At 44.2% G+C, this 24,109-nt stretch overlaps 2 protein-coding genes across 8 annotated transcripts; one reads left to right on the top strand and one right to left on the bottom strand.

The window, feature by feature from the left end:
• Positions 1-1,083: 1,083 nt before the first annotated feature.
• Positions 1,084-20,011, top strand: WDR12 (WD repeat domain 12). Its single transcript, XM_081181512.1, has 13 exons — positions 1,084-1,214; positions 2,399-2,493; positions 3,511-3,605; positions 5,148-5,254; positions 6,124-6,239; positions 7,247-7,401; positions 8,962-9,007; positions 12,016-12,107; positions 14,765-14,905; positions 15,637-15,742; positions 17,102-17,234; positions 18,488-18,560; positions 19,491-20,011. The coding sequence occupies exons 1-13, from the start codon at positions 1,174-1,176 to the stop codon at positions 19,566-19,568; spliced, it is 1,278 nt and encodes a 425-aa protein (XP_081037638.1). The 5' UTR covers positions 1,084-1,173; the 3' UTR covers positions 19,569-20,011.
• Positions 5,261-24,064, bottom strand: LOC308581373 (uncharacterized protein). Of its 7 annotated transcripts, none has more exons than XR_014005021.1 (7): positions 23,994-24,064; positions 21,796-22,206; positions 21,559-21,658; positions 20,863-21,459; positions 16,198-16,413; positions 9,464-9,919; positions 9,017-9,115 (listed from the first exon to the last, which is right to left on the bottom strand). XR_014005021.1 is itself a non-coding variant. In XM_081183790.1 (3 exons), the coding sequence occupies exons 1-3, from the start codon at positions 22,080-22,082 to the stop codon at positions 21,229-21,231; spliced, it is 618 nt and encodes a 205-aa protein (XP_081039916.1). In that variant the 5' UTR covers positions 22,083-23,215; the 3' UTR covers positions 20,378-21,228. The 7 variants fall into 7 exon arrangements, 1 of the variants encoding a protein (XP_081039916.1); XR_014005024.1 differs by lacking the exon at positions 23,994-24,064 and adding an exon at positions 14,227-14,366 and having other exon boundaries at positions 21,796-23,215; XR_014005022.1 differs by lacking the exons at positions 9,017-9,115; positions 23,994-24,064 and adding an exon at positions 5,261-5,768 and having other exon boundaries at positions 9,786-9,919; positions 21,796-23,215.
• Between the last annotated feature and the right edge of the window lie 45 nt (positions 24,065-24,109).

Here is a 24,109-nt window from a genome sequence, read left to right as displayed (position 1 = left end):
CCTCCCCACAAAAACCGACACCAGAACCAGAGGCACACAGAACGCCATCTCCAATCAACCACACCAGACCCAAACCCAGACCCTCTCCACAGATAAATTACAGATACCATCCAGTAGCCAAACCATAGTGGCACCTCCGGATGCTGCACCCCCCTGCAATCCCTACACAGATCTGGCTGGCACAGGGCACAAAACCACAGCTCGCCCCTATACACGAAGCCAAGCCAGAGCACAACTAAGTGCAGTACAGCCATCTTCTCAGAAAAACTCTTCTCAGAAAAACTCAGAAAAACTCTTCACAAGCTCAAGAGGTCAAGACACGAAAGCTTTAGCAACTAATCCACACCTAATGACCCTCCTAAGTGGTACTCAGAATATCACTCAAGAAATCACTCAAGATATCCCTCAAGTAATTAATGAACAAAAGAAGAAAAGGCACAATAACCTGGGAACTTCCTCTCTGCCCAGAACGTTGGAGGCTATACACCACACCCCCTCCACAGTATTTATAGGAACTCAAACACTGAGATCCTGCTCTGTTCTAGTAACAAGAAGCCGAAAGCACCAGCCTGAAGATGACGAGTGAGACCTCGTCGAAACGTCGCCTAGACACCCCAACTCTTACACGGGAAGATACCCGAAAACACCAAAACCTGCATATATATATATATATATATATAATATATATATATATATATATATGAGTTTTATTTTTATATTACCCAACTTCCTTCAACTCAGATGGGTATAAATAGGAATAACAGGCTGCAAACCCAGCATAAGTTTACAGCACAAAGCACATTTCCCCCACCCTGAGAACTAATTTCCTGAGAATTGTAGCTCCGGGACTGCAGCTCCCAGGATTCAAGCGGGGGAACGGACGTGGAGAAGGAAATATAATTTTTTTAAATATAGTGTACGCCTTTTTTGGGGCACGGAGGAACCAATTGAAAAACAACAACCCATCGACTTCGTGGCTTATGTAGGAAGTAGGGGGCGAGAAGAGAGGGAGAAAACGAAAAGCTGGTTCTTTACCTTTAAGGGCAGACTAAACTAATCGCTCGCTGAGGCGACTCCATCGGCCCCACGGCAGAGGGCGGAAGCAACTCTGAAGCCACGTGGGACGAGGCGCTGCTGATTCTGGGGAGAGACAGAAATATCCCAGCCTTTGAAATGGCGCAGCTTCAGGCTCGCTTCTTCACTGAGGACACGAAGTAAGTACATCGCCGGGGTCTGGAAGGGCATAACTGGGTCATCGCTGCAATGGCAATTGTGGGTGAAGCGTTGCTCTTAAGCAAAGTCCATTTTGGCATTGCTAGACTGCCAGCTTCTTGCACTTGACGGTCTTTTGGCCTCAGCCATTCATTCATATAGATGTATATGTACGTGTATGCAATATTATCGTTCATTCTTATCATGAGCAGGGTGATGAGGTCAACCAAATAACAGAACCTTTTGCAGTGGCGTAGCGTGGGGGGTGCAGGGGGGCCGGCCGCACCGGGCGCAACATCTGGGGGTTAGGGTTAGGGGGCGCAAATCCACGGGTTAGGGGGCGCAAATTACTTGCCTTGCCCCGGGTGCTGACAACCCACGCTACGCCACTGCCTTTTGGAAACTTACCAGATTGGCTTCCAGTATCTATAACTGAAGTCAAGAACCTTATTTCACAGTTAAGAAGCAATAAAGCACCAGGCGTAGATTATTTGCCCCCAGAATCTAACATTGACTGATGGGCCTCCCTGGTAGCGGTAATATTCTCATTTATTGATTCATCTGGGTTATTTCCCAAAGTTTGGGCCACAGCGGTAGTCATCCCTATATTCAAAAAGGGCCTTACCTCCAATCCAGCTAGTTATAGACTAGTTAGCTTGCTACCTGTAATTAGCAATTATATGCAAAGCATCTTAGTTGATTGGGTATATGTATATGTGTGTAATCTGTATCCACGTGCTTGCATTTCATCGGTTTTTTGCCTCAGCCATCTCTCTCAAACATGCTTCTATCTGTGGCACCTGAGGGTAGCAATTTGTGCATGTTGTAAAATGGGCAAAAGTGCAGGAAATCTTGTGCCTAGTGCCTTTAAAGTGCCACAGATGGTTTGTTTGTTTGTTTGTTTGTTTGTTTGTTTGTTTGTTTTGATTCCAAAACAATTCTCTTGGGTTTGGTTGGTCATCCAGGTTGAGGGTAGATGTTACTGGGATTTGATATGAGTGGCAGGGCCCATAGTCGCCTCTGACTGGACTTAACCATCCAGGGGTCCTTTACCATACCTATACGATGGTATAGTATATGAGTCTGCTCTTAAAAGGTAAAATATTTCCCATGAAGACGATGGTGGAAGTTTGAGATTGATTTTACCCTTTTCTGAATACTGTGTGCAACTGTTTTCTCTTCACAGATACGCAGTAGATGATGTTCCTTTCTCTGTCCCAGCTGCTTCTGAAGTTGCTGATCTCAGTAATGTTATCAACAAATTGCTGGAAGCAAAAAATGGTACGTTTATGTTTGAGGGAAGTGGTTTTAAAAGTTTGCCCCCTTGCTATTAGTCGAGAGTTAATTTTAGAAGTCTGTAGAGATAGTTACCACACATACAACTAATCACAGTTTACAGTTTTACAGACTTAATTAATTTTTGCTATTAAACACCTGATGCTATAGATATCACCTCAGCAAATTCCGTATAAACTCACATTATTTTTTTACATTTATTTTCAACCCTTCCTCCCAAAGCATATCTTTTTTAGCAAAGCAAACTAGAGTGGAGATACACAATTTGGGGCACAAGACAATTTGTAGATTATGTATGTATTATTTATTTATCACATTTGTAGTTCATGCTTCATCTCAAAGTGCCAGAACACTGTTATCCCTGGAGCAGTTTTTTTGTCGTATGGGCTAGGTTGGGAGACAGTGACTTAGCCAAGGGTCTCCAGTGATCTTTACAAGGAGCAATCTGAACCTGGGTCCCACACATCAAATTAGTACTGACTATTTCATTATACTGACTCTCACTGTGGTACCCAGTTGAATTCCTGCTGTGGTCACAGGGCCATTTCACACAGTAAGTTTTTTGCCTTCCTTGGGTACATGTTCAAATGGACAAAATCTCTGCACAATCTCTGATAATCTCTATGATTATTTTTTGTTTCCTCGTGATTTCTTGGCCAGAAAAGTGTGTTATGTCTAAGGGTTCAAAGAATATTACGCTTGGAACCAAGATGCTGTAACATCCAACTTGCTGAATATGTAATGTGTATCAGTGATATTACTGCTGGTTTGGGGAGCTAAATATTATCTGCTAACAAAAAACTTGAGAATTTTTGTATTCCCCTGGATAAAGTTTGGTTGCCTGTGATAACTTGGTAATATGAGTGTGTATTGTACAGGAATAACTGAAGGCTACATTTTAGACATAGGCACCAAGACTTCTCAAATGTACAGTGTAAACTGCATCTTCTGAGTATCATATAAGCTATGCAACCTGACACTTTGTGTTTTCTTTGTCTCTAGAAGGCCACAAATATGTGGAATTTGATTTCCTTATTAATGGACAGTTCTTGCGCATGTCCCTGGTGAGGCACATGGAAGTGGAAAATATCTCAACTGTAAGTCGTGTGTGTGTGTGTGTGTGTGTGTGTGTGTGTAGAGTATAGGCTCTGGATAATGAGAGTAAGAAATATAGAATCATCCAGTTAAATTTGTGCAAAACTCCCAATTATTGTATCAGGCTGTCTAGCCTGCAAATGTATGACCGAGCAATTCTATCCTCCAGAGCTGCTAGCTAGAGGGGGTTTAGGATTGGTTAAAAGTGCGTGTGCAGTTGGGAGCCCACATCTGCTACAGAGGCCTCTGTTGTTCCCATAAGACACGGGTTTGCTGCTTGCAGTAGCCAGTGTAAGGCCCTGGAACAAAGCATTCTATCAGCAGAGATGGCCTTGAATGCATTGGACCAAAAAGCCCTTCCATTCTCCTGAGAGGCCCAGAATTGAGTCCCTTACTTGAACTAGCCAGGATCTGGTGCAGGTAATTTGCCCCCTTGGTTTCAGGGGGGCAGAGGGAACTGGAAGAAAATAAGGATTTCTTATAAGAGACCACCATGTTTTGTATTCAGTATCTATGTATGGCTTTTCCTAAGCAACATACAAATTATAATCTTAAATAAGTATATAGTAGACTAAGTGCATCTGTGAGGTCCTGAAGACCGGTTTTCTCTCTGGTCTTTCCTTCGACATTCTTGCCTAGCACTCCTGTTGGGCAGTTTGCACCTGGAACATAGCAGCCTTTCAGGACTGCCAGTGCAGCTCAGTAAAGCTAACAGCGAGTGGGTGCTGGCTTGTATCATTCATCTTCAGCAGGTAGTCTTGCACAAAGGAGCCAAGGCTCATCATCATCATCATTTTATTTGTACAGTGGTACCTCGGGTTACATACGCTTCAGGTTACATACGCTTCAGGTTACACACTCTGCTAACCCAGAAATAGTGCTTCAGGTTAAGAACAGAAATCGGGCTCTGGCGGCACGGCGGCAGCAGGAGGCCCCATTAGCTAAAGTGGTGCTTCAGGTTAAGGACAGTTTCAGGTTAAGAACGGACCTCCGGAACGAATTAAGTACTTAACCCATAGGTACCACTGTATGCCGCCTTTCCATAGCTGAAGCTATGCTCAAGGCAGCTTACAACATGAAAAGACTTACATAATTACAAACGTAACAGAAGTCATAAACAACAAATAAAACACATCAAAAAGTACACAACCTAATGGAAACAATTTCCACATAAATCATAAGATCTAAAACGAAAGATACAACAATAATATCGGTAACAGCAACAAGCTCTCTCGGCCCCCCGTAAACAATACTCCAGCCCAAGAATCTGTTCAGCAGCCTCAACTTTTGTAGCTGGAGTCAGTCATCACGCCACTCTCCCAGGCCAGATGGGAAAGGGCCAGCCAGGCAGGGTGCAGGGCTTCCAGGGCTCAGAGCCAAGGTGGTCTCATTTAAAGCAGCACAGATAAAAATTAAAAACAATTTAAAAGAGGAGCTCTCGGTGCTAAGTAGCAGCCGCAGTCCTTGTGAAGCCTCTCTGCTGCAGAGGAAATTTTCCTCTGAAACCTCCGTGGCTGATCCTTTGAAATGTTTTGTGTGCGCAGGAAGAAGTAGTAGCAATAGAGTATGTTGAAAAATACACTGCTCCGCAACCTGAAGAATGCATGCTCCATGATGATTGGATCAGTTCTATTGAAGCTACAGAAGAATGGTAAGGGAGACATGCTACTTCTTTCCTTATCTCTTTTGTCTGACTTTCTGCCTGTAAGATATCACCTTTCATTATTTCTTTTTTTATTTATGATTTTTCAGTTTTGTACATTTCAGTGATTTTACAATCATTTTAACATTCCAAAACTCAGCTTCCTTCCCCCTCTTTCTGCAGTTCCTTAAATTTCTTGTATATATATTTTCTGCATATTCCAAATTAACTTACTCATTTATTCATCGGCTTTAAATATATCCTCTTATAAAACTGCAGGTTATTACAATGATCCTGCCAATGTCCTTATCTGTTTAGTTTATTTGTAAATATTCAATAAACCATTTCCATTCTTTTATAAAAAGTTTGTTACCTTGATTTCTTATTTTTTCCGGTAAGTTTCGCCATTTCTGCGTATTCCGTAAGTTTTTGTATCCGTTCTTCTTTTGTCTTGTTTTATTTCACTCACCATGTTGAAGGCATAGTGTCAGTTTATCCATTCTTTTCCTCCTTTCCCCTCTGTCTTTTAAATAAACATATTTTTTCCATTCAAAATCTCCACTTGAACTTTCAAACCGCACAGAAGGTAAGTATATGTGAATATAGTAAGCATTTTAGCATGATGTCCCCGCAGGGAATGGATGGTGGCATTGTCTTATAGATTTGCAGCTTTAACTGTTCGCAGTTTCTATAGCCCAAGTGCTTTGCTGGGAAAGGATTCTTCATTAACAAACATAATATCTTAGCATAATATTCCCAAAAAATTGAAATTGCAGAGTGTGTCAAGTGCTCGATTAAAGCCCATAAAGTAGAAGAGGTATCCTGTGAAGAACTATAGACAACCACCAAGCAGGTTTTTTTGCTTCTAAATTCCATAGGATATTGACAGGCTCCTATGACCAGACATCTCGGATTTGGTCAGTAGAAGGCAAACCAATAATGACGCTTGCTGGACATGTAGATGTGGTTAAAGATGTGGCCTGGGTCAAAAAAGGTAAGTGGATTTTACTCTGGGGTTTCAGCTTCAATAAATTTCACAGAAAGCTCACCACCCCGAATTGTTCAGTTATTTTCAAACTGAAATCCAACACAGAAAGTGACACCTTAAAGACTTAACAAATTTATCGAAATACTTTTTTTGCTTTCGCTGCATCAGAATAACCTAGCCACCTCTCAAATTCCACTCTTCTTTGCAATTCCTCCTGTGCAATTGTTGCCACATTACGTGGCAGTTTTGTGTTGAAACAAAGGCCTCAGGATCAAAGTCCCACTGGGTGGTAATAATAATAATAATAATAATAATAATTATTATTATTATTATTATTATTATTATTATTATTATTATTATTTATTTCTGCCTTGCCCATCTGATTGGGTTTCACCAGCCACTCTGGGCAGCTTTCAACAGAACATTAAAAACAGAATAAAACTTCAAGCATTAAAAACATCCCTAAACAGGGCTGCCTGATGTTATACTGAGGCCTCTGACTGCATTTATGGCCATTAAACTGGGAATGTGTATGAGTGACCGTCATATTCTGTTTACTTCTACATTCCCAGCAGCCCTGTGATATCCTTCTGCATTGCCTCAGCTCCAAATTGACTCCATCCTCGGCCAGTTTATAATCGTTTTGTAAACTCTTCATCATACAGTGGTGCCTCGCAAGACGAAATTAATCCGTTCCACAAGTCTCTTCGTCTTGGGGTTTTTTCATCTTGCGAAGCACGGCTTATTAGCGGCGCTTAGCAGCTTAGCGGCTATTAACGGCTTAGCGGCTTTAAGAAAAAGGAAACAAACTCGCAAGACGTTTCGTCTTGCGAAGCAAGGCCATAGGGAAATTCGTCTTGCGGAACGACTCAAAAAACGGAAAACTCTTTCGTCTTGCGAGGCATTCGTCTTGCGGGGCACCACTGTATTTGAGCGGGTTGGGAGAATTAGGAGAGGGTTGGTTTGGGGAAAGACTGCTGTGTGAACCTGTCTGCTATGCCTGCATCCCTCAGATAGTTTGTCATGCCTGCTGCTTAGTGCATCGATGGACCAGACTATCCTGCTGTGGGAATGGAATGTAGAAAAGAACAAAGTGAAGGCCCTTCACTGCTGCAGAGGACATGCAGGGAGCGTAGAATCTGTTGCTGTGGATGGCTCAAGGACTAAAGTAAGTTATATTGACTGCCCTTTCCTCCCTCCCTCTCACCCAAGCAGCTGAGACCGCTGATGTTGTTTCACATAAAAGGCAACACTATAGCATCTGCTCTCTATCTTCTGATAACTGGAAGCCTTGCACTAATAATAATAATAATAATAATAATAATAATAATAATAATAATAATAATAATAATAATAATATAATACCTTTAATGTCAACGTACAGTGGTGCCTCGCAAGACGAAAAGAATCCGTTCTGTGATTCTCTTCGTCTAGCGGTGTTTTCGTCTTGCGAAGCAAGCCCATTGGCGGATTAGCGCTATTAGCGGCTTTTAGCGGCTTACCGGATTAGCTGATAAGCGGCTTAGTGGCTTAGAAAAGGGGGGGAAAGGGGGGGGGAAACCGCATGAACTCGCAAGACATTGTCGTCTTGCGAAGCAAGCCCATAGGAGATTCGTTTTGCGAAGCACCTCCAAAACGGAAAACTCTTTCGTCTAGCGAGTTTTCCGTCTTGCGAGGCATTCGTCTTGCGGGGCACCACTGTACAACCTGTGTACAATGAAATTAACCGAGCCTCCCCCCCCCCCCACAAACACTCAATCTCATTTCACTTTGTGTGCTTGTCGCACAACACACCAACCCCGAAAGTCAGTTGCACTATTAGTATTTTCCGATCAGTAGCCTAACAGCCCATGGGTAGAAACTGTTTTTTTAGCCTGTTGATACGACTGATTATACTTCTAGATCTCCTGCCCGAGGGTAGAAGATTAAAGAGCTGCTGGCCGGGGTGTGAATCGTCCCTGAGAATTTTTCTTGCTCTCCTAAGGCAACGATCCCTTGCGATGTCATCTAGCAGGCTTAGGGGACAGCCCATGATATCATGTGCTGTGTTTGCCACCCTCTGTAAACACTCAGAGATGTGAAATTATGGCATGGGGCATCCATCTCTTTCCCTCCCTCCCTCCCTCCCCCACTTCCTGATTTTCTATTCTCCAGTAAAACCATGGGGAATTATTTTGGTGAGGAATTGTTTAGCTGAAGGCTGAGGAAGGTGCTTTCAGCCTCAAGATTTTTAAAAATAAAACGTAAAAGCTCATTCAAAACGGTATGGGAACTTCCCCTGGGTCCTGTTTGAATCTGGTTTGGAGTAAAATCAAGCCTATTTTACCGTATTTTTCCATCTATAAGACGATGTTTTTTGCTAAAAGATTTTAGTCAAAATTTGGGGGTCATACACGGATGTTGAATGCACAGGGGTTTGGGCTCTGGTATGGGTGGCCTGGGCTCGGGTTCAGGCTGTGGTGCTGGTGGCCCAGGTTGTGGTTCAAACTTGGACTCTGGCACGGGTAACCCAGACTTAGGTTCAGGCTTGGCCTCTGGCCCGATTTCTTAATTATGTGTTAACAAAAATAGGGGCGTCTTATGTGGGCGTCTTATACATGGAAAAACACAGTGACTCACTTGAGTTAAGCCTGTTCTGAAATCAAGCTTTGGGTAACTTGCCCCATCACAAATGATAGCTAGCTAAAATGTGCCATTTTTGTTGAAAACTGTTTTGTGGTGTGTTTAGTTTTGCAGTGGATCCTGGGATAAGATGCTAAAGATCTGGTCTGCAGGTAAGATCAGTGCTTCCTTTGACCTTTCATCTAATAACTCCCAGCTCTTTTATCTACAACTCTGCATGCTTATGATACATTGATTTATTTAACAGGCTTTGTATACTGCTTACAGTGGTGCCTCGCAAGACAAAAAGAATCCGTTCCGCGAGTCTCCTCGTCTTGCGGTTTTTTTGTCTTGCGAAGCAAGCCCATTAGCGGATTAGTGCTATTTGCGGCTTAGCGGATCAGCTGATAAGCGGCTTAGCGGATCAGCTGTTTAGCGGATCAGCTGATAAGCGGCTTAGTGGCTTGGGAAAAACGGGGGGGGGAAACCCCCGCAGGAACTTGCAAGATATTTTCGTCTTGCGAAGCAAGCCCATAGGAAATTCGTTTTGCGAAGCACCTCCAAAACGGAAAACCCTTTCGTCTAGCCGGTTTTCCGTCTTGTGAGGCATTCGTCTTGCGGGGCACCACTGTATTTGTAAATGAAACCTCTGAGTGGTTTACATGTGGGCAGACCCTTCTTTTCATGAACTTGAACCACCTTTTCTGGCAAACTGAAGCTGCCCCAGACATTGCAGTTTGAAGCCGCGTTCAAATACTTTTGCTAACTGCACGAGAAGTTCAAAATGTGGTGCTGTGTTGCAGAATTGTAAATTCTCACGTGTGTATGTATATTAGTCCTGTGAGTTTGGAGAATACTTCGTTTCGCCATAGGGGTTAGGTTCAATTAATGTGTGAACTGCTCAGGCCACTTGTAACCCAGTGTCTGTCTCGTAGCTCCCTAAAAACATACCTCAAAGTCCTAGCGATGTGCTTAACTCGCATGTAGGAACAGGGTCCGCTTCCATCTCAATCTTGCCAGATTGTGAGGATGTCCGATTCGCCTGGAGCCCATGTGCATAAGCCATTGTTTACATGAAGGGCTTCCTTGTCAGATGTTGCGTTCAACACAGGAAGGCAGAGAGAAGCATGGAAAATAGGATGCAACATTGGGATCAGGGCTAGGAGCATAGCTCCACTTCTGCTACACATGAGGAAATAGTGGCTATCGAAGGACAGGCCATGGTGACCTGGTTTGCCAGACTGTAGCTATTGCAAACAAGTAAATGTGCAGGCTCAGAGTGACGATCACAACCGCAGTGCTCCTTCGCTGGCCCTGCTGCCACCACGTTAACCAGTGCTAAGCCACGGTTTGGTTTAAGTCAGTGTTTCTCAAACTTGTGTCCCCAGTTGTTGTAGGATTACAACTCCATCATTGTTGACCACTACAACTAATCCAAAATGCGGCAGCTAGGCTGGTGACTGGGAGTGGCCGCCAATACCATATAACACCAGTCCTGCCTCCCAGTACGTTTCTGAGCACAATTCAAAGTGTTGGTGCTGACCTTTAAAGCCCTAAACGGCCTTGGCCCAGTATACTTGAAGGAGCATCTCCACTCCCATCATTCAGCCCGGACACTGAGGTCCAGCTCTGAGGGCCTTCTGGTGGTTTCCTCCCTGCAAGAAGTGAGGTTACAGGGAACCAGGCAGAGGGCCTTCTCGGTAGTGGCGCCTGTCCTGTGGAACGCCCTCCCATCCGATGTCAAGGAAAGAAACAACTGTCTGACTTTTAGAAGACATCTGAAGGCAGCCCTGTTTAGGGAAGTTGTTAATGTCTGATGTTTTATTGTGCTTTTAATTCTGTTGGGATCCGCCCAGAGTGGCTGGGGAAAGCCAGCCAGATGGGTGGGGTATAAATAATAAATTATTATTATTATTATTATTTTATTTTATTATATTATGATCCTGCTAGCTAGGGATGATGGGAGCTGTAGACCAACAATAGCTGGAGACTCAGGTTTGAGAAACGCTGGGTTAAGTGCTGCATCGGAATGAGTCCAGACTTGTGGTTCGTATCACTCGTAAACCTTAGTGGATTATAAAATATTGTTAACTGGAAGTAAATCCTTCCGGGTCATGTGGCCAGCATGACAAAGCCGCTTCTGGCGAACCAGAGCAGCGCATGGAAACACCGTTTACCTTCCTGATGGAATAGTTCCTATTTATCTACTTGCACTTTGACATGCTTTCGAACTGCTAGGTTGGCAGGAGCAGGGACCGAGCATCGGGAGCTCATCCCGTCGCGGGGATTCGAACCGCCGACCTTCTGATCGGCAAGCCCTAGGCTCTGTGGTTTAGACAACAGCACCACCCGCATCCCTATTGCATTAATTTACAAGGCCCTTAACAACTTGGGTCCTGGATACCTCAAGGACCAATAAACTTTTATATCCCCACCTGATCACCATGATCCTCATGGTAGCCGTGATTATTTGGAGGGAAACAAACCACAAATCTGGATGTACTAAACCGTATTTTAGCAGCAGCTGCAGGACTGGGAGAGGACTGCTGTGACTGTGATCTTCAATCTGAGAACTGATGTTATGCAAAAAAAAAAAAAAATCGGGCAAAACACTTCATTTTCCTGAGAGAAGCCCCCACAACCTCTGCCACAATAAAATTAAGATGTCACAGGAACCTAAATCAGGTGTGGGAAACCTTTGGCCCTCCAGATGTCGCTGAACTACAATGCCCATCCTGATAGCTCCCAACAAATAGGTTCAGTGGCCAGGGATGATAAAGCGGTGTAGTTCAGCAATGTCTAAAAAGCCAGGGTTGCCCACACCTGACCTTAAGCAACTAGTATGACTACAGCAAGCTGGCTCCACAATTCCAAAAGCTTTTATTTGGAAGTTAATTCCATTGGACGACATCTAGCTCATACTTGGATTGCCCCCAATGACTAAAATGCTTGCTTCCATGGAATTGAGTTAATATGGCAATTGATCAGTGTTCTTGGGGGAAATGTGTGCAAATCGCAGGCCGGCGTGTAAATTAGGACTAATCAGTGATTCTTCATATCACAGATATGTTGATAATTAGATTTACCGGTATTCTTTTTTTACAAAGATCCAATTTATAGCAATAGGAGATTGACCAGCGAGTGGCCGTATGGTTAAAATGACCGTATTTTTTTATTTCAGTGCCTACGGATGAAGAGGATGAAATGGAAACGGAGGAGGCGGCAAACAGACCAAGGAAAAAGCAGAAAACTGAGCAGTTGGGACTAACAAGAGTAAGACAAACCTGAATTGTGTAGAAATTCCTTTGAGGGGATGTGGGGTTCGGGCCTAACATTACCAGCCAGCTATACCTCCAGGGACCTGCTGGCTGCAGTTGTGACATTTGCCTTAGTTTCCCCAAAATGCAGTGCTCTGTAAGTTCCACTTGGACGTAAGAAAAGCCCTGCTGAGTCAGATCAAAGGCCCATGTAGTCCAGCATCCTGGCCAATCAGATGCACATGGGGAACTGAAAGCAGGACTTGAGTGCTACAGCTTCCTTCCTGCTTGTGTTCCCCAGTATTTTGAGGCATATAGTCTTCAGTACTGAAGCTGGTACACAGCCATGACTGGTAATCATCGAATGCCATCCATGAATTTGTCTAAACCCCTTTTGAACGATCCAAGTTAGATGTGTCTGGCAATTGTCCTTTTATATATATGTGGGATTTGATAGCACCGTGATCACTGTTTTGAGAGAGATCATCATCATCAACAACAACAACATAATACTTTATTATTGATACCCCACCCATCTTGCTGGGTTTCCCCAGCCACTCTCGGCTGCTCCCAACAGAATACAGCCGTACCTTGGAAGTCGAACGGAATCCTTTCTGGAAGTCCGTTCAAAAACCAAAGCACGGCTTCTGATTGGCTGCAGGAAGCTCCTCGGACATTCAGCTTCCAAAAGAACGTTAAAAAACCGGAACAGTCACTTCCAGGTGTCCATCATTCGAGAGTCAAAATATTCAAGAACTAGGCTGTTTGACTTCCAAGGTACGACTGTATTAAAACACGATCAAACATTGAAAACTTCCCTAAACAGGGCTGCCTTCAGAGGTCTTCTAAAAGTCAGATAGTTGTTTATTTCCTTGACATCAGATGGTAGGGCGTTCCACAGGGTGGGCACCGCCACCGAGAAGGCCCTCTGCCTGGTTCCCTGTAACCTCACTTCTCGCATTGAGGGAACTGCCAGAAGGCGCTCGGCCCTGGACCTCAATGTAAACGAAGGTCCTCGCAACTTACCAGGTCCTGGTAACCACGTAATAAAAGTCCAGAGTCACTGATCCTCTGGTTGGTTCTGTGGCCAGCTGTCCTAGGGCACAGTCATTGAGGCTATCTAGAAATGTTGCCTCTTTTGTGACTGGAACACACATTTATCCAGTATAAAGGTAAAGGGACTCCTGACCATTAGGTCCAACTGTGACCAACTCTGGGGTTGCGGCGCTCATCTTGCTTTACTGGCCGAGGGAGCCGGCGTACAGCTTCCGGGTCATGTGAGCAGCATGACTAAGCCGCTTCTGGCGAACCAGAGCAGTGCTAGGAAATGGCGTTTAGCTTCCCACCAGAGCAGTACCTATTTATCTACTTACACTTTGACGTGCTTTCGAACTGCTAGGTTGGCAGGAGTAGGGACTGAGCAACGGGAGCTCACCCCATCGCGGGGATTCGAACCGCCGAGCTTCTGATCGGCAAGCCCTGGGCTCTGTGGTTTAACCCACAGCTCCACCCACGTCCCTTTTAGTGGTACCTCGGGTTACAAACGCTTCAGGTTACAGACTCCGCTAACCCAGAAATAGTACCTCAGGATGAGAACAGAAATTGTGCTCTGGCGGCACAGCGACAGCTGGAGGCCCCATTAGCTAAAGTGGTACCTCAGGTTAAGAACAGTTTCAGGTTAAGAACGGACCTCCGGAATGAATTAAGTACTTAACCCGAGGTACCACTGTACTGTTATTTTTTTTATAGTCAGAGTGTCGCCTCCTCCAGCAAGCCATTCCCTGTGCAGAGGTAACTGTGTCCCACAGCTAAGAACACAAAAATGTGCTGATTGCCAAAGTTGTGTGCCTTGTTTTTGCCTAGAGTGCAACAACAGAGGCATTGCTTTGGGGGGGGGGACTAAGATGGCAGCTGCCATCGCCAAGGGAGAGAGGATGCATTGGATAGCTGTCTACTAAGCCCTGGAGCCAACTCCCGTGGGTTGAAATGGAGGGAAATAGCAAAATCCCATGCACATTTACTTGGGAGCACTTCCTATAGTACAGTGGTACCTCGGGTTACATATGCTTTGGGTTAAATACGCTTCAGGTTACATACGTTTCAGGTTACAGGCTCCGCTAACCCAGAAATATTACCTCATGTTAAGAACTTTGCTTCAGGATGAGAACAGAAATTGTGCAGCGGCAGCGGGAGGCCCCATTAGCTAAAGTGGTGCTTCAGGTTAAGGACAGTTTCAGGTTAACAACAGACCTCCAGAACAAATTAAGTTCTTAACCTGAGGTATAATAATAATAATAATAATAATAATAATAATAATAATAATAATAATAATAATAATAATAATAATAATACATTATTTATACCCTGCCCAACTGGCTGGGTTTCCCCAGCCACTCTGGGCGGCTTCCAACAAAAGATTTAAAATACATTAAAACATCAGTCATTAAAAACTTCCCTAAACAGGGCTGCCTTCAGATGTCTTCTAAACATCAGATAGTTGTTTATCTCTTTGACATCTGTTGGGAGGGCTTTCCACAGGGTGGGTGCCACTACCGAGAAGGCCCTCTGTTCTTAACTCGAGGTACCACTTAACAGCATTAGTGAACAATCTCGTTTCACAAAATGAAATATTTCAATAATCATATCCTCCCAATATTTATTTTTCCTGTCTAGACTCCTGTTACAACCCTCTCTGGTCATACAGAATCGGTCTCTTCTGTACTTTGGTCAGATACAGATGAAATATGCAGTGCTTCATGGGACCACACAATTAAGGTGTGGGATGTTGAAACAGGGGGCCTCAAATCCACTTTGGTGAGTTCTCTTGCAAACCAAGTTCGCCATTTCTCAGATTGCTTAACTGCCTTCAACAAAGAGTTTTGTACAAAGTCTAAAGAGCAATTCATTAATTACTTCTACTCAGGGTGGATAAAAATCAATGATAAATTTTTTTAAAAAAATCTGATTTTTAAAATTTAAATCGGATTTTTAAAATAAAATTCTTTTGGAGGAAAAATATTTCTAAAGATAGCTTTCTATTTAAGTTACATTATAGTCCAAAGGCTATTCCTCAGGAAATAAGGATTTGTTTTAAGTTTTTCATGTGTGCTAAAACTCTGTTTAAGTTTTTTTTAAAAAAAAAGTTTAACCACATCAGTTAACAAACATGGATATATATGCTATAATGTTATTGTTAAATAAATTGTTTAAATTGTTATTAAGGAAATGATTGTTTTTCTCCTTCCAATAAAGTACAGCAGAAAAGTTGTCCAAATATAAAAAGTTAATTCATTAAACCTCACAATAATTTCATAACTATTTGTCTATGTATTTCTAATAGTATAAGCAAATCAGCAATTTTTTATATAGCTGTAAAAACTACTCTGCAAATTTATTATTCCAAAAATGAAACTTTCATCTGGTTGTAAATATTAAGATTATGCCAGCAAGAATGAGTCTTTCTGTAAAAAAAATGATTTAAATCAAGTCTTACTGACTAGTGTTTTAAATCCACCCTACTTCTTTCTACTCTTATTTTTACATAGACTGGAAACAAAGTGTTCAACTCTATATCCTACTCGCCGTTGTGTCGGCGTTTAGCCTCTGGAAGCACTGACAGACACATTAGGTTATGGGACCCTCGTACCAAAGGTGGGTAGAACAGAATGTATACAGTGGTACCTCGGGTTGCAAATACAAATACAGTAGCTAATATCAATGTATTTTTCTGCTAACGCTGATAATAACTTGTAATTGACATAACTGATGTACAGTGGTACCTTGGGTTACATACGCTTCAGGTTACAGACTCCACTAACCCAGAAATAGTACCTCAAGTTAAGAACTTTGCTTCATGATGAGAACAGAAATCGTGCTCCGGCGGCGCAGCAGCAGCAGGAGGCCCCATAAGCTAAAGTGGTGCTTCAGGTTAAGAACAGTTTCAGGTTAAGTACGGACCTCCGGAACAAATTAAGTACTTAACCCAAGGTGCCACTGTATTCCTGAGAGAATTTTTGCAAATAGTGTGTGCACATGTACACACACACACACACGAGTTACATTTTTAAAATTATTATTATTTCAAGCATTTATTGAGCTATACATACCTGCTTTCGAATAAACTTTCTGGTGAGGCTTCCCAACCCTGATTGACTGGTGGCATACTTTCGTAACCCGGAGTCAGGAAGAGCTGCTATAATCTCCCACTTCTATGCAGTGGTTATGGCAGCGTTTGTAAAGCTCTCTATATGCAGGGATCATAACTCAATGGTAGAGGACAGGTTTTACTATACACAGTGTCTCTGGTCCGGTCCCTGGCACCTCTAGTTAGGAAGAAACAGGTTGTAAGTTATATGAGGTTACAGGGAACCAGACAGAGGGCCTTCTAGGTAGTGGCACCAGCCCTGTGGAATGCCCTCACTTCAGATGTGAAGGAAATAAGTAGCTATCCTATCTTTAAAAGACATCTGAAGGCAGCCCTGTTTAGGGAAGTTTTTAATATTTAATGCTGTATTGTTTTTAACACTCGATTGGAAGCCACCCAGATTGGCTGGGGAAACTCAGCCAGATGGGCGGGGTATAAATAATAAATTATTATTATAAATAATTATTCTTCTTTTGCCTCAGACATTGGAGAGCAGCTGCCAGTCTGGGTACACAAATTTGGGCTAGACGGATAAAAAAATCTGACCTGGTATATGGCAACTTCCTAATTCCTTCATCTGGCTTGCAGATGTCCTGTTTTTACTGATTATATCACTAATGTGCTACTTTTAACAAACATTTGTTTTGGTCTTTGTAAAGAAACATTTCATCTCAGTAGTGGCCTAGGGAGTGGTCATTGTCTCCTACTTTCTGTTTGATTTCATCACATTTACTAAAAATGCTGGCTATTACCATTTTTGTATCCATTGCGTACTCACTTTCACCCTGCTGTATGCTTGTAAAAATTTTAAGTGTCTTGTGTGATTCATCAGTTGTGGCTAGTGAGATTTGTCTGCCTCTTTTCAGATGGTTCTTTGGTACTGCTTTCTCTTACCTCACATACTGGCTGGGTGACATCAGTGAAGTGGTCACCAACACATGAGCAACAGCTCATCTCTGGTTCTTTAGACAACGTTGTCAAACTTTGGGACACAAGAAGGTAAACTTTAAACCCTGGGTTTTGGTTTGACTTTTGCCATATGGATTTGTGTTACTGGATGACACACAAATTGAAGAAATGTCACTATAGGTTCTTTGAATATTTCGGGCAATTGATCTTGATTTGAAGGCTTCCGACTAGATCTTAAGTCTGATTTTAGCAATATTCTCCTCGACGTTAGTTCTGCACGTGCAAATGTCTCCCTAAGCATCGTGTTTGATGTAATTCTGTTTTTCTAAGGATTATGGCACAGCAGGACAGTGGGGTTTTTAATTTATTGCATTTACCAATTGCTTTATACAACATGAAGTCTCAAAGTGACTTGGCAAGGTAGAATGCAATACATAAAAGCAGTTCAGAACAATAAAAAGAATTAAAACAGTGAACAATGCAAAATACATTAAAGTGCTCATCCAGAAACACATTATTAATAAGGAGAAGTCTTACCCACCCCGCTGAAAGATGAGGATCACTGTGAGGAACAAGATCAAGTAGCTAAAGGCCTGCGTAAACAAAAAGGTCTTAGCCCGGCACCTAGAGACTGACAGGGATGATGCCAGGGACATCTCCCTCCGAAAACATTCATTGGATGGGAGGCCACCAATGAAAAGGTCTGTTCATATGTGGTCATCCTCATCTTCCTTGAGTGGGGCACACAGAGAAGGGCCTTCAATGAAGACCATAGTGTCTCAGCTAGTTCATATGGGAAGAGATGGTCCTTGAGGTATTGGAGTCCTGAGCAATATAGCGCTCTATAGGTCAAAATCAGCACTGGCTTATGGTTAAAGACCATATGTAGGCAGTGTGCATAATTCCAAAGGTGAAATTGTAGTTTGGACCCAGACTTTGCTCCTGTTGACAGAAGCTTCCCAGGAGTGGAATTTTTCTCCCACTGATGGAAGTGAGGAGGATATTTTTGTTGATTCATCCTGCAGTGTTCATCACCACCTCCCATGTCATCCCCCAAATTCTTTAGTCCCGATTTCTAGGGGGCTGCAGGAGGAATGGGAAATCTGCAAAAATCGCAACACATCCCTCCACCCCCAACCTTGTGCCAGCAGAAGTTCTTGATTGAATGATAGTAAGAGTCTTCTGCAACTGGATCTTACCGAAAAGATGACAGAAGAATGAGAGTAGGAGGGGAAGTTTACGTAGAAGGAATTTGCTGGCCGATTTCAGCAATTAGCCATCAGAATGCTTTTATTTCCATGTAATATAACTAGTATGGCTGTCTGATTTTCTGTTTCCTATAGTTGCAAGGCACCTCTCTATGACTTGGCTGCTCATGAAGACAAGGTTTTGTGTGTGGAATGGACAGAAGCAGGGGTAAGAACTTCGTCAGGAACAGGAATTGGGTGGAAACCGAAGTATTTTTGCAGCAAATGTTGTTTATGTAGTTGGATATGTGTAGTGATTTATAAATATTCATTACTTATGCAGTTCAGAACGGCAAAGGTTCAACTTGTGAAAGTGATTTATCTTAAAACTACTTGAAAGAATGTATGTGATTTTGCAGAAACTTTGGGTTATGCCCAACAAAGTCTTGTTACTGCAAAGACCTGCCTGTGCAATGGGACTTCCTCTCCCTGTGTGCCCTGAAACCTGTTCTAGGTTTTTCCCCAAGCCTGCAGAACGGATCGGGATGCTGATGTTAGATATCATGCAACATGTCCAGTTGTTTTTTGTTTATAGCATTTTGTGTTGCTTCTCTTTATATTGTGGATTTAAGACATTGTGAAGTTTCTGTTCCTAACATTAAGGCAGGCAAAAGTTCCAAGGCACAATTGGCTGTATTAATCATATGTCTGCTTAATAAGCCAGAATATAAATTAGCTTTTCCCTATATACTCCTTCCTTTGCATTAAGCACTTGGAAATCTGTGATACCATGCCTTGTGTTTCTTAAGCAAGTTTTGATGAAAAATTGTTTTTCCTGATACAGTGGTACTTTGGTTCTCAAACCTAATCCATTCGACTCCCGAAATCATTCAAAAACCAAGGCGCAGCTTCCGATTGGCTGCAGGAGCTTCCTGCTCTTAATCGGAAGCCGCGTCGGACGTTTGGCTTCCAAAAAACATTCGCAAACCGGAACACTTATTTCCAGGTTTGCTGTGTTTGGGAGCCAATTTATTCGACAACTAAGCCGTTCGGGAATCAAGGGACCACTGTTTTTACTTGGTCTAGATTGGAATGGGGGGGAATGAATGTTTCTGAATATTGTCTCATTATAACTAGATTTTTCTTCCTTGCTTTATAGTTGCTGTTGAGTGGTGGTGCAGACAACAAGCTCTATTGCTACAGATACCGAGCAGCCACCTCTGATGATGGAGCATGAAAACAAATGAAAAGATCATGAGAATGAACTCTTCTGCTCAATGTGCTTGCAACCTATCATACACAGCTGCATAAAATGTGTGATTTATGGTATTATAAATCTTATACCTTGGGGCAACATTAGTTTCCTGTTCTTTGTTTTGAGGCGAGGTGGCAGGTTAAGGCATTTTTATTTTTATTTAAAACCTCCCCCCCCCCCCACGCAAGCCAGACGAACTCGAGTTGGTCAGTTTTAACAGTTTAAGCCTTATCAACATATGTGCTTATTAAAACCTTTTTATTTTGTGCAAGTATATTTAAGTTTTTTAGTTAATCATGATGCTGAGCTTTCCACCTTCCATTAGTTTCAGTGGGAACTTCAGGTGTCCCCCATGAAAAATCAATTGAAGCTGTTGCCAGATAATGCTCAAGATTTCAATGAAACAAAATTGTGGTGTTCCTTAACGTGGTTGTAATGCCACCTGACATACTTTTTAAAAAACTAAGGATTTCTTTTTAGGACCTAAAAGGCTGTACAGTGGTGCCCCGCAAGACGAATGCCTCGCAAGACGGAAAACTCGCTAGACGAAAGAGTTTTCCGTTTTGGAGGTGCTTCGCAAAACAAATCTCCTATGGGCTTGCTTCGCAAGACGAAAATGCCTTGCAAGTTCCTGCGGTTTTTTTCCCCTCCCCCCCCCTTTTTCTAAGCCGCTTATCCGATAAGCCGCTAATCCGCTAAGCCGTCAATGGGCTTGCTTCGTAAGACGAAAAAACCGCTAGACGAAGAGACTCTCAGAATGGATTCTTTTCGTCTTGCGAGGCACCACTGTATAGCTAGTTCCTCAGATACAAGGGCTCATTAGATTGCCTCCGTGGCTGGAGGCAATATGCTTGAATTGCAGGTATGGAAAGTGCTTCTGTCGTGTTTGTTATGTTTGGGTTCTGCTTGTGGACATTTGATGATTGATTGATTGATTGATTGATTGATTGATTGAATGAATTTATATACCACCCTATACCCAGATGTCTCAGGGCGGTTCACAGAAAAGATAAATGTGATAAAGGAGTGTTGGGTCCAGCAGGGCCCTTAAGTTCTTATCTGCATTTCTTTAAGCAGCAGTTTGTTATGCTGCATATTTTTTAACCTCAAGAGGGACATGTTTATGCTGTGAAGATCCGTGGTTTAAAAATGCCTGGTGGGTTTCAAATTCTACAAGGTATATATTTAAAAAAACAACCCAGGTGTGGTGAGCCATTTAGGACTACACTCTGGTGATTGGAATGGCCTGTTATTTTCCCTCTTGTTGGTATCTTACCTATCTTTGGAGACAATGGAGTGTGCCTCTGGGGGTGAAGTCAAACTGCTGGAGAATCACAGCACCTGCTGTGGCTGCAGAGACTGGTAACTTGTAACTGGTGCCTCCCATGTCGTTTTTGCTGTGTTAGCAGCACTGAAGTGACCTGTGTAGGGTTCAAGCCTGGGCACTGTGTTGTTGTTCTTCTTTCTTCTTTGGTGATCACTTGTGGCCGAGTAAGATTGCCTTCCATGAACACAGTCTGAGCAGGGTGTCCGTAAGTGACTGTGGAGACCAGTTCTGGGTCCACACGTCCTTCCACAGCGGGGACATAGGTTTCCAGGCAGGAGTTGATCGTGGTGAGGATTTGCCAAACATGCCTTCATCTTAGCTCGTTTCTCCTTTTCGCCTTGAGTTCGTGCTCCTTCGAAGTTCATGACACCTTTGGTAAAGGCTGTTCTCCAACAGAAGCGCTCGCAGGCCAGTGTTTCCCAATTGTCCCAATTTCCCTGATGCCATCAAGACACTTAGAGTGAGCAGCTGGAGGAGGGTGCCAACATTGGGAGCCTCCAGAAGGAGACCCCCCCCCAGCAGGCTCTGGAAGTGCCTCTTCAATTCCTGCGGGAAAAGAGAGGTTGAGTGCTGGGTTAAATCTTGCAAGGATGCGAGGAGAAGAAGAAAGAGCTTTGCAAAGGGAAGTCAAAGCAGAGGACACACCTCTTTGTCGTCGTCCTTTTCTGCGCTCCCCAAAACAGCCTCCATTGTCCTATGCAGGATAGCACTGACCATACTGCTGCTGAAATGGGGTCTCATGAAGCTGGAGAGAGAAAGGGAAGGGGTTAGATGCTGCCTCCTCCAAGTCTCCCTTGCCCCCTACTGCCTGCTTTTGCCCACGCAGAGCTCCCCGTGGAGTTCTGCCCCACCAAACCCGCCCACCCCAAAGACCCCACTCACCTCAGCTGGAGGAGGGCCTCCAAGGCCAGTGCCAGGCTCAGGGTGCGATCCCTGAAGCGCTCCAAGTGGCCAAAGATGTGCTGGAAGACAGCAGAGGAGGAAAGTCCAGCTCCTTCCGGGGGTCTCCGGAGGACGGCTCTGACCCCAAATGTCAGGCTTGTCCTTCCAGGGGATTGGCAACCCCATGCCGTAAGCCAGAAGGGTCCTCCTCTCCAGCAGATGCACAAGCCCTTCCCAAAGCCCTTCTCTGCCCCTCCCTCCCCATGGGGGTCCCTCACACCACCCATCACTCCCCATAATAGCTTTGGCCGTATCCTTCTTGGAGCACTTCAGGTTTCAGAGCCTCCTGAGCCGAGCTGCCTGGCAGTTCTGGATGACCTCCAGGAGGTATAGCTGATCTTCCTCCAGCAGCTGAAATGCAAAAGTCAGTCCATCAGTTCCTCTTGGGGAGAGGGCTCAGCCGCATCTGATAGTGCAGAGTGGGAGGCAAAGAGCCTGAGCAGTGGAGGGCTGAGGGATCCACTCCCTGCTCTCGTTTTATCCAATACTCACCCCCTAGGGAAGGGATGTGGAACCCCAGCACATTTGCAAAGACATGGGGACAGGGGAGTTTGTCCTTGAGCCCTTGGCAAGGCTATTCCAAGAGTTTTATCCTGGATTCCAAGTCCTACAATGGGAGGGACACCCCAGGCCTTGGGGGCCAATCCTGGCCTCCTGCCCCCAGAACATGGCTTCCCAGGGAAGGTGCCCCTCCCACTGACAACTGCCCCCCCCCGCCTTGCTCTGCAGCCCAGCCCCCTGCTTCCTCCATCGGACCCTACAAAACGGGGTGGTCGCTAGGGGGGCGTGTTGGGTTTCCAGATGCTGGCCCAGATGGACCTTGGGTCAGATCCAGCCCTCTGGCTCTGTGCTTCTTTTGACTAGCTGCCCCCCAGCCCATTCCTGCCCTCCTCTGTCCCAAAAAGGAGGGTCACTTGCTCCCCCTGACACCACGGGCTGCTCCGGGCCTTGCAGGGGGGCCACCCTGTTGCTGCGGCCAATCAGGCGTCTTAAGCACCTGAACCTAGAAGAGACGAGCAGAGAGAGCAACTTAGAAGCTGGCAGCCCCAATTCTTGGGGGGTGTTTGTGTGTGAGGAGGGACATCTGGCCCAATTCCTTCCATCTCTCTGCAGTTCAGCGACCTGAAAGGGCATCACCAGAACTGGAAAGAGGAAGCCCAGAGCACAAAGGGCTGCCAGAGAAAGGATGCCTCAAGTGCTATGGGTTCAAGAGCTCCAGCCCAAAGGAAAGACAAGCATTGCCAGCTGTTAAAGGGCTGCTCTGCTTCGTTGTCTTAGGGTAGCCTTGCCCTTCCTGGAGAGGGTGGAGACCCCTAGGAGTCCAAGCATCAAGGTGTCCCAGAAGAGGAGCAGAACATGAGAAAGGTGTCTTCCATGGAGCCAGAGAGACCCCCAGGAAGAGGGAGAAGGCCGGTGTTGTAGGGCAGCTGGAGAGATGCAAAATGGAGCCAGGCAGAGGTTTAGTGGTTGGAGGGCTGGACTAGGAGGACCTGGGAGAGCAGGGTTTGAATCCCCACTCAGCCATGGAGCTCCCTGGTGGACCTTGGGCCAGCCTAGCCTACTTTGCAGGGCTGCTGTAAAGATAACAATTGGTGGCAGGGAGAACCATGAAGGCCACCTTGAGCTCCTGGGAGGAAAGTGGGCTAGGAATGTCCTAGTAAATGATGAAAAGGGGAAGGCTCCACGAGTGTGGAGGAGCTGAGCTCTCTGGAGAAGACTGGTTGGGTTGATTTCCAGAGAGTTAAGGCTGTGCAGAGGACCCCAGGACTCGCCCCCCGCCCCCAGGAGAACAAGAGAAAGGGAAGGAATCCTACTTACAGTCTGCACATTTTGTTCACAAAAAAAAACCCACCCTCCTCTCTAAACTAGCTAACTAGCTAAAATGCCCACCCAAGACTAACTCTGACCCCAACCCCAGCCCTAAGCCTAACCCTAACCCTAACCTTACCCTTAACTACTCCTCTATGCACAAAATAAATCTATACAAAATGTGCACAAAATAAAAATGTAAAATAAAAAATATGAAAAACAAAATAAAAAAGTAAAATAAAATGTTAAAATTCAAAAGTAAAATAAATAAAAATGGAATCAAATGAATCAAATAAAAATAATAAATCAAATAACAATCAAATGAATACCTCTCCTTTTTGTCTCCAACCACCACCAACTCCTTTCTCTACTACTCAACTTGCCTCAATGGCTGCCTGCTAGTGGTGGCTTTTAAGGGAGAAGCAAGAGATGTCACAAAGGAGGG

This window comes from Podarcis bocagei (genome assembly GCF_964188305.1).
Source record: "Podarcis bocagei genome assembly, chromosome: 1".
NCBI lineage: Eukaryota > Metazoa > Chordata > Lepidosauria > Squamata > Lacertidae > Podarcis > Podarcis bocagei.
Note: the sequence above shows the minus strand (reverse complement) of the source record. Positions and strands in the feature narration are given on the sequence as shown.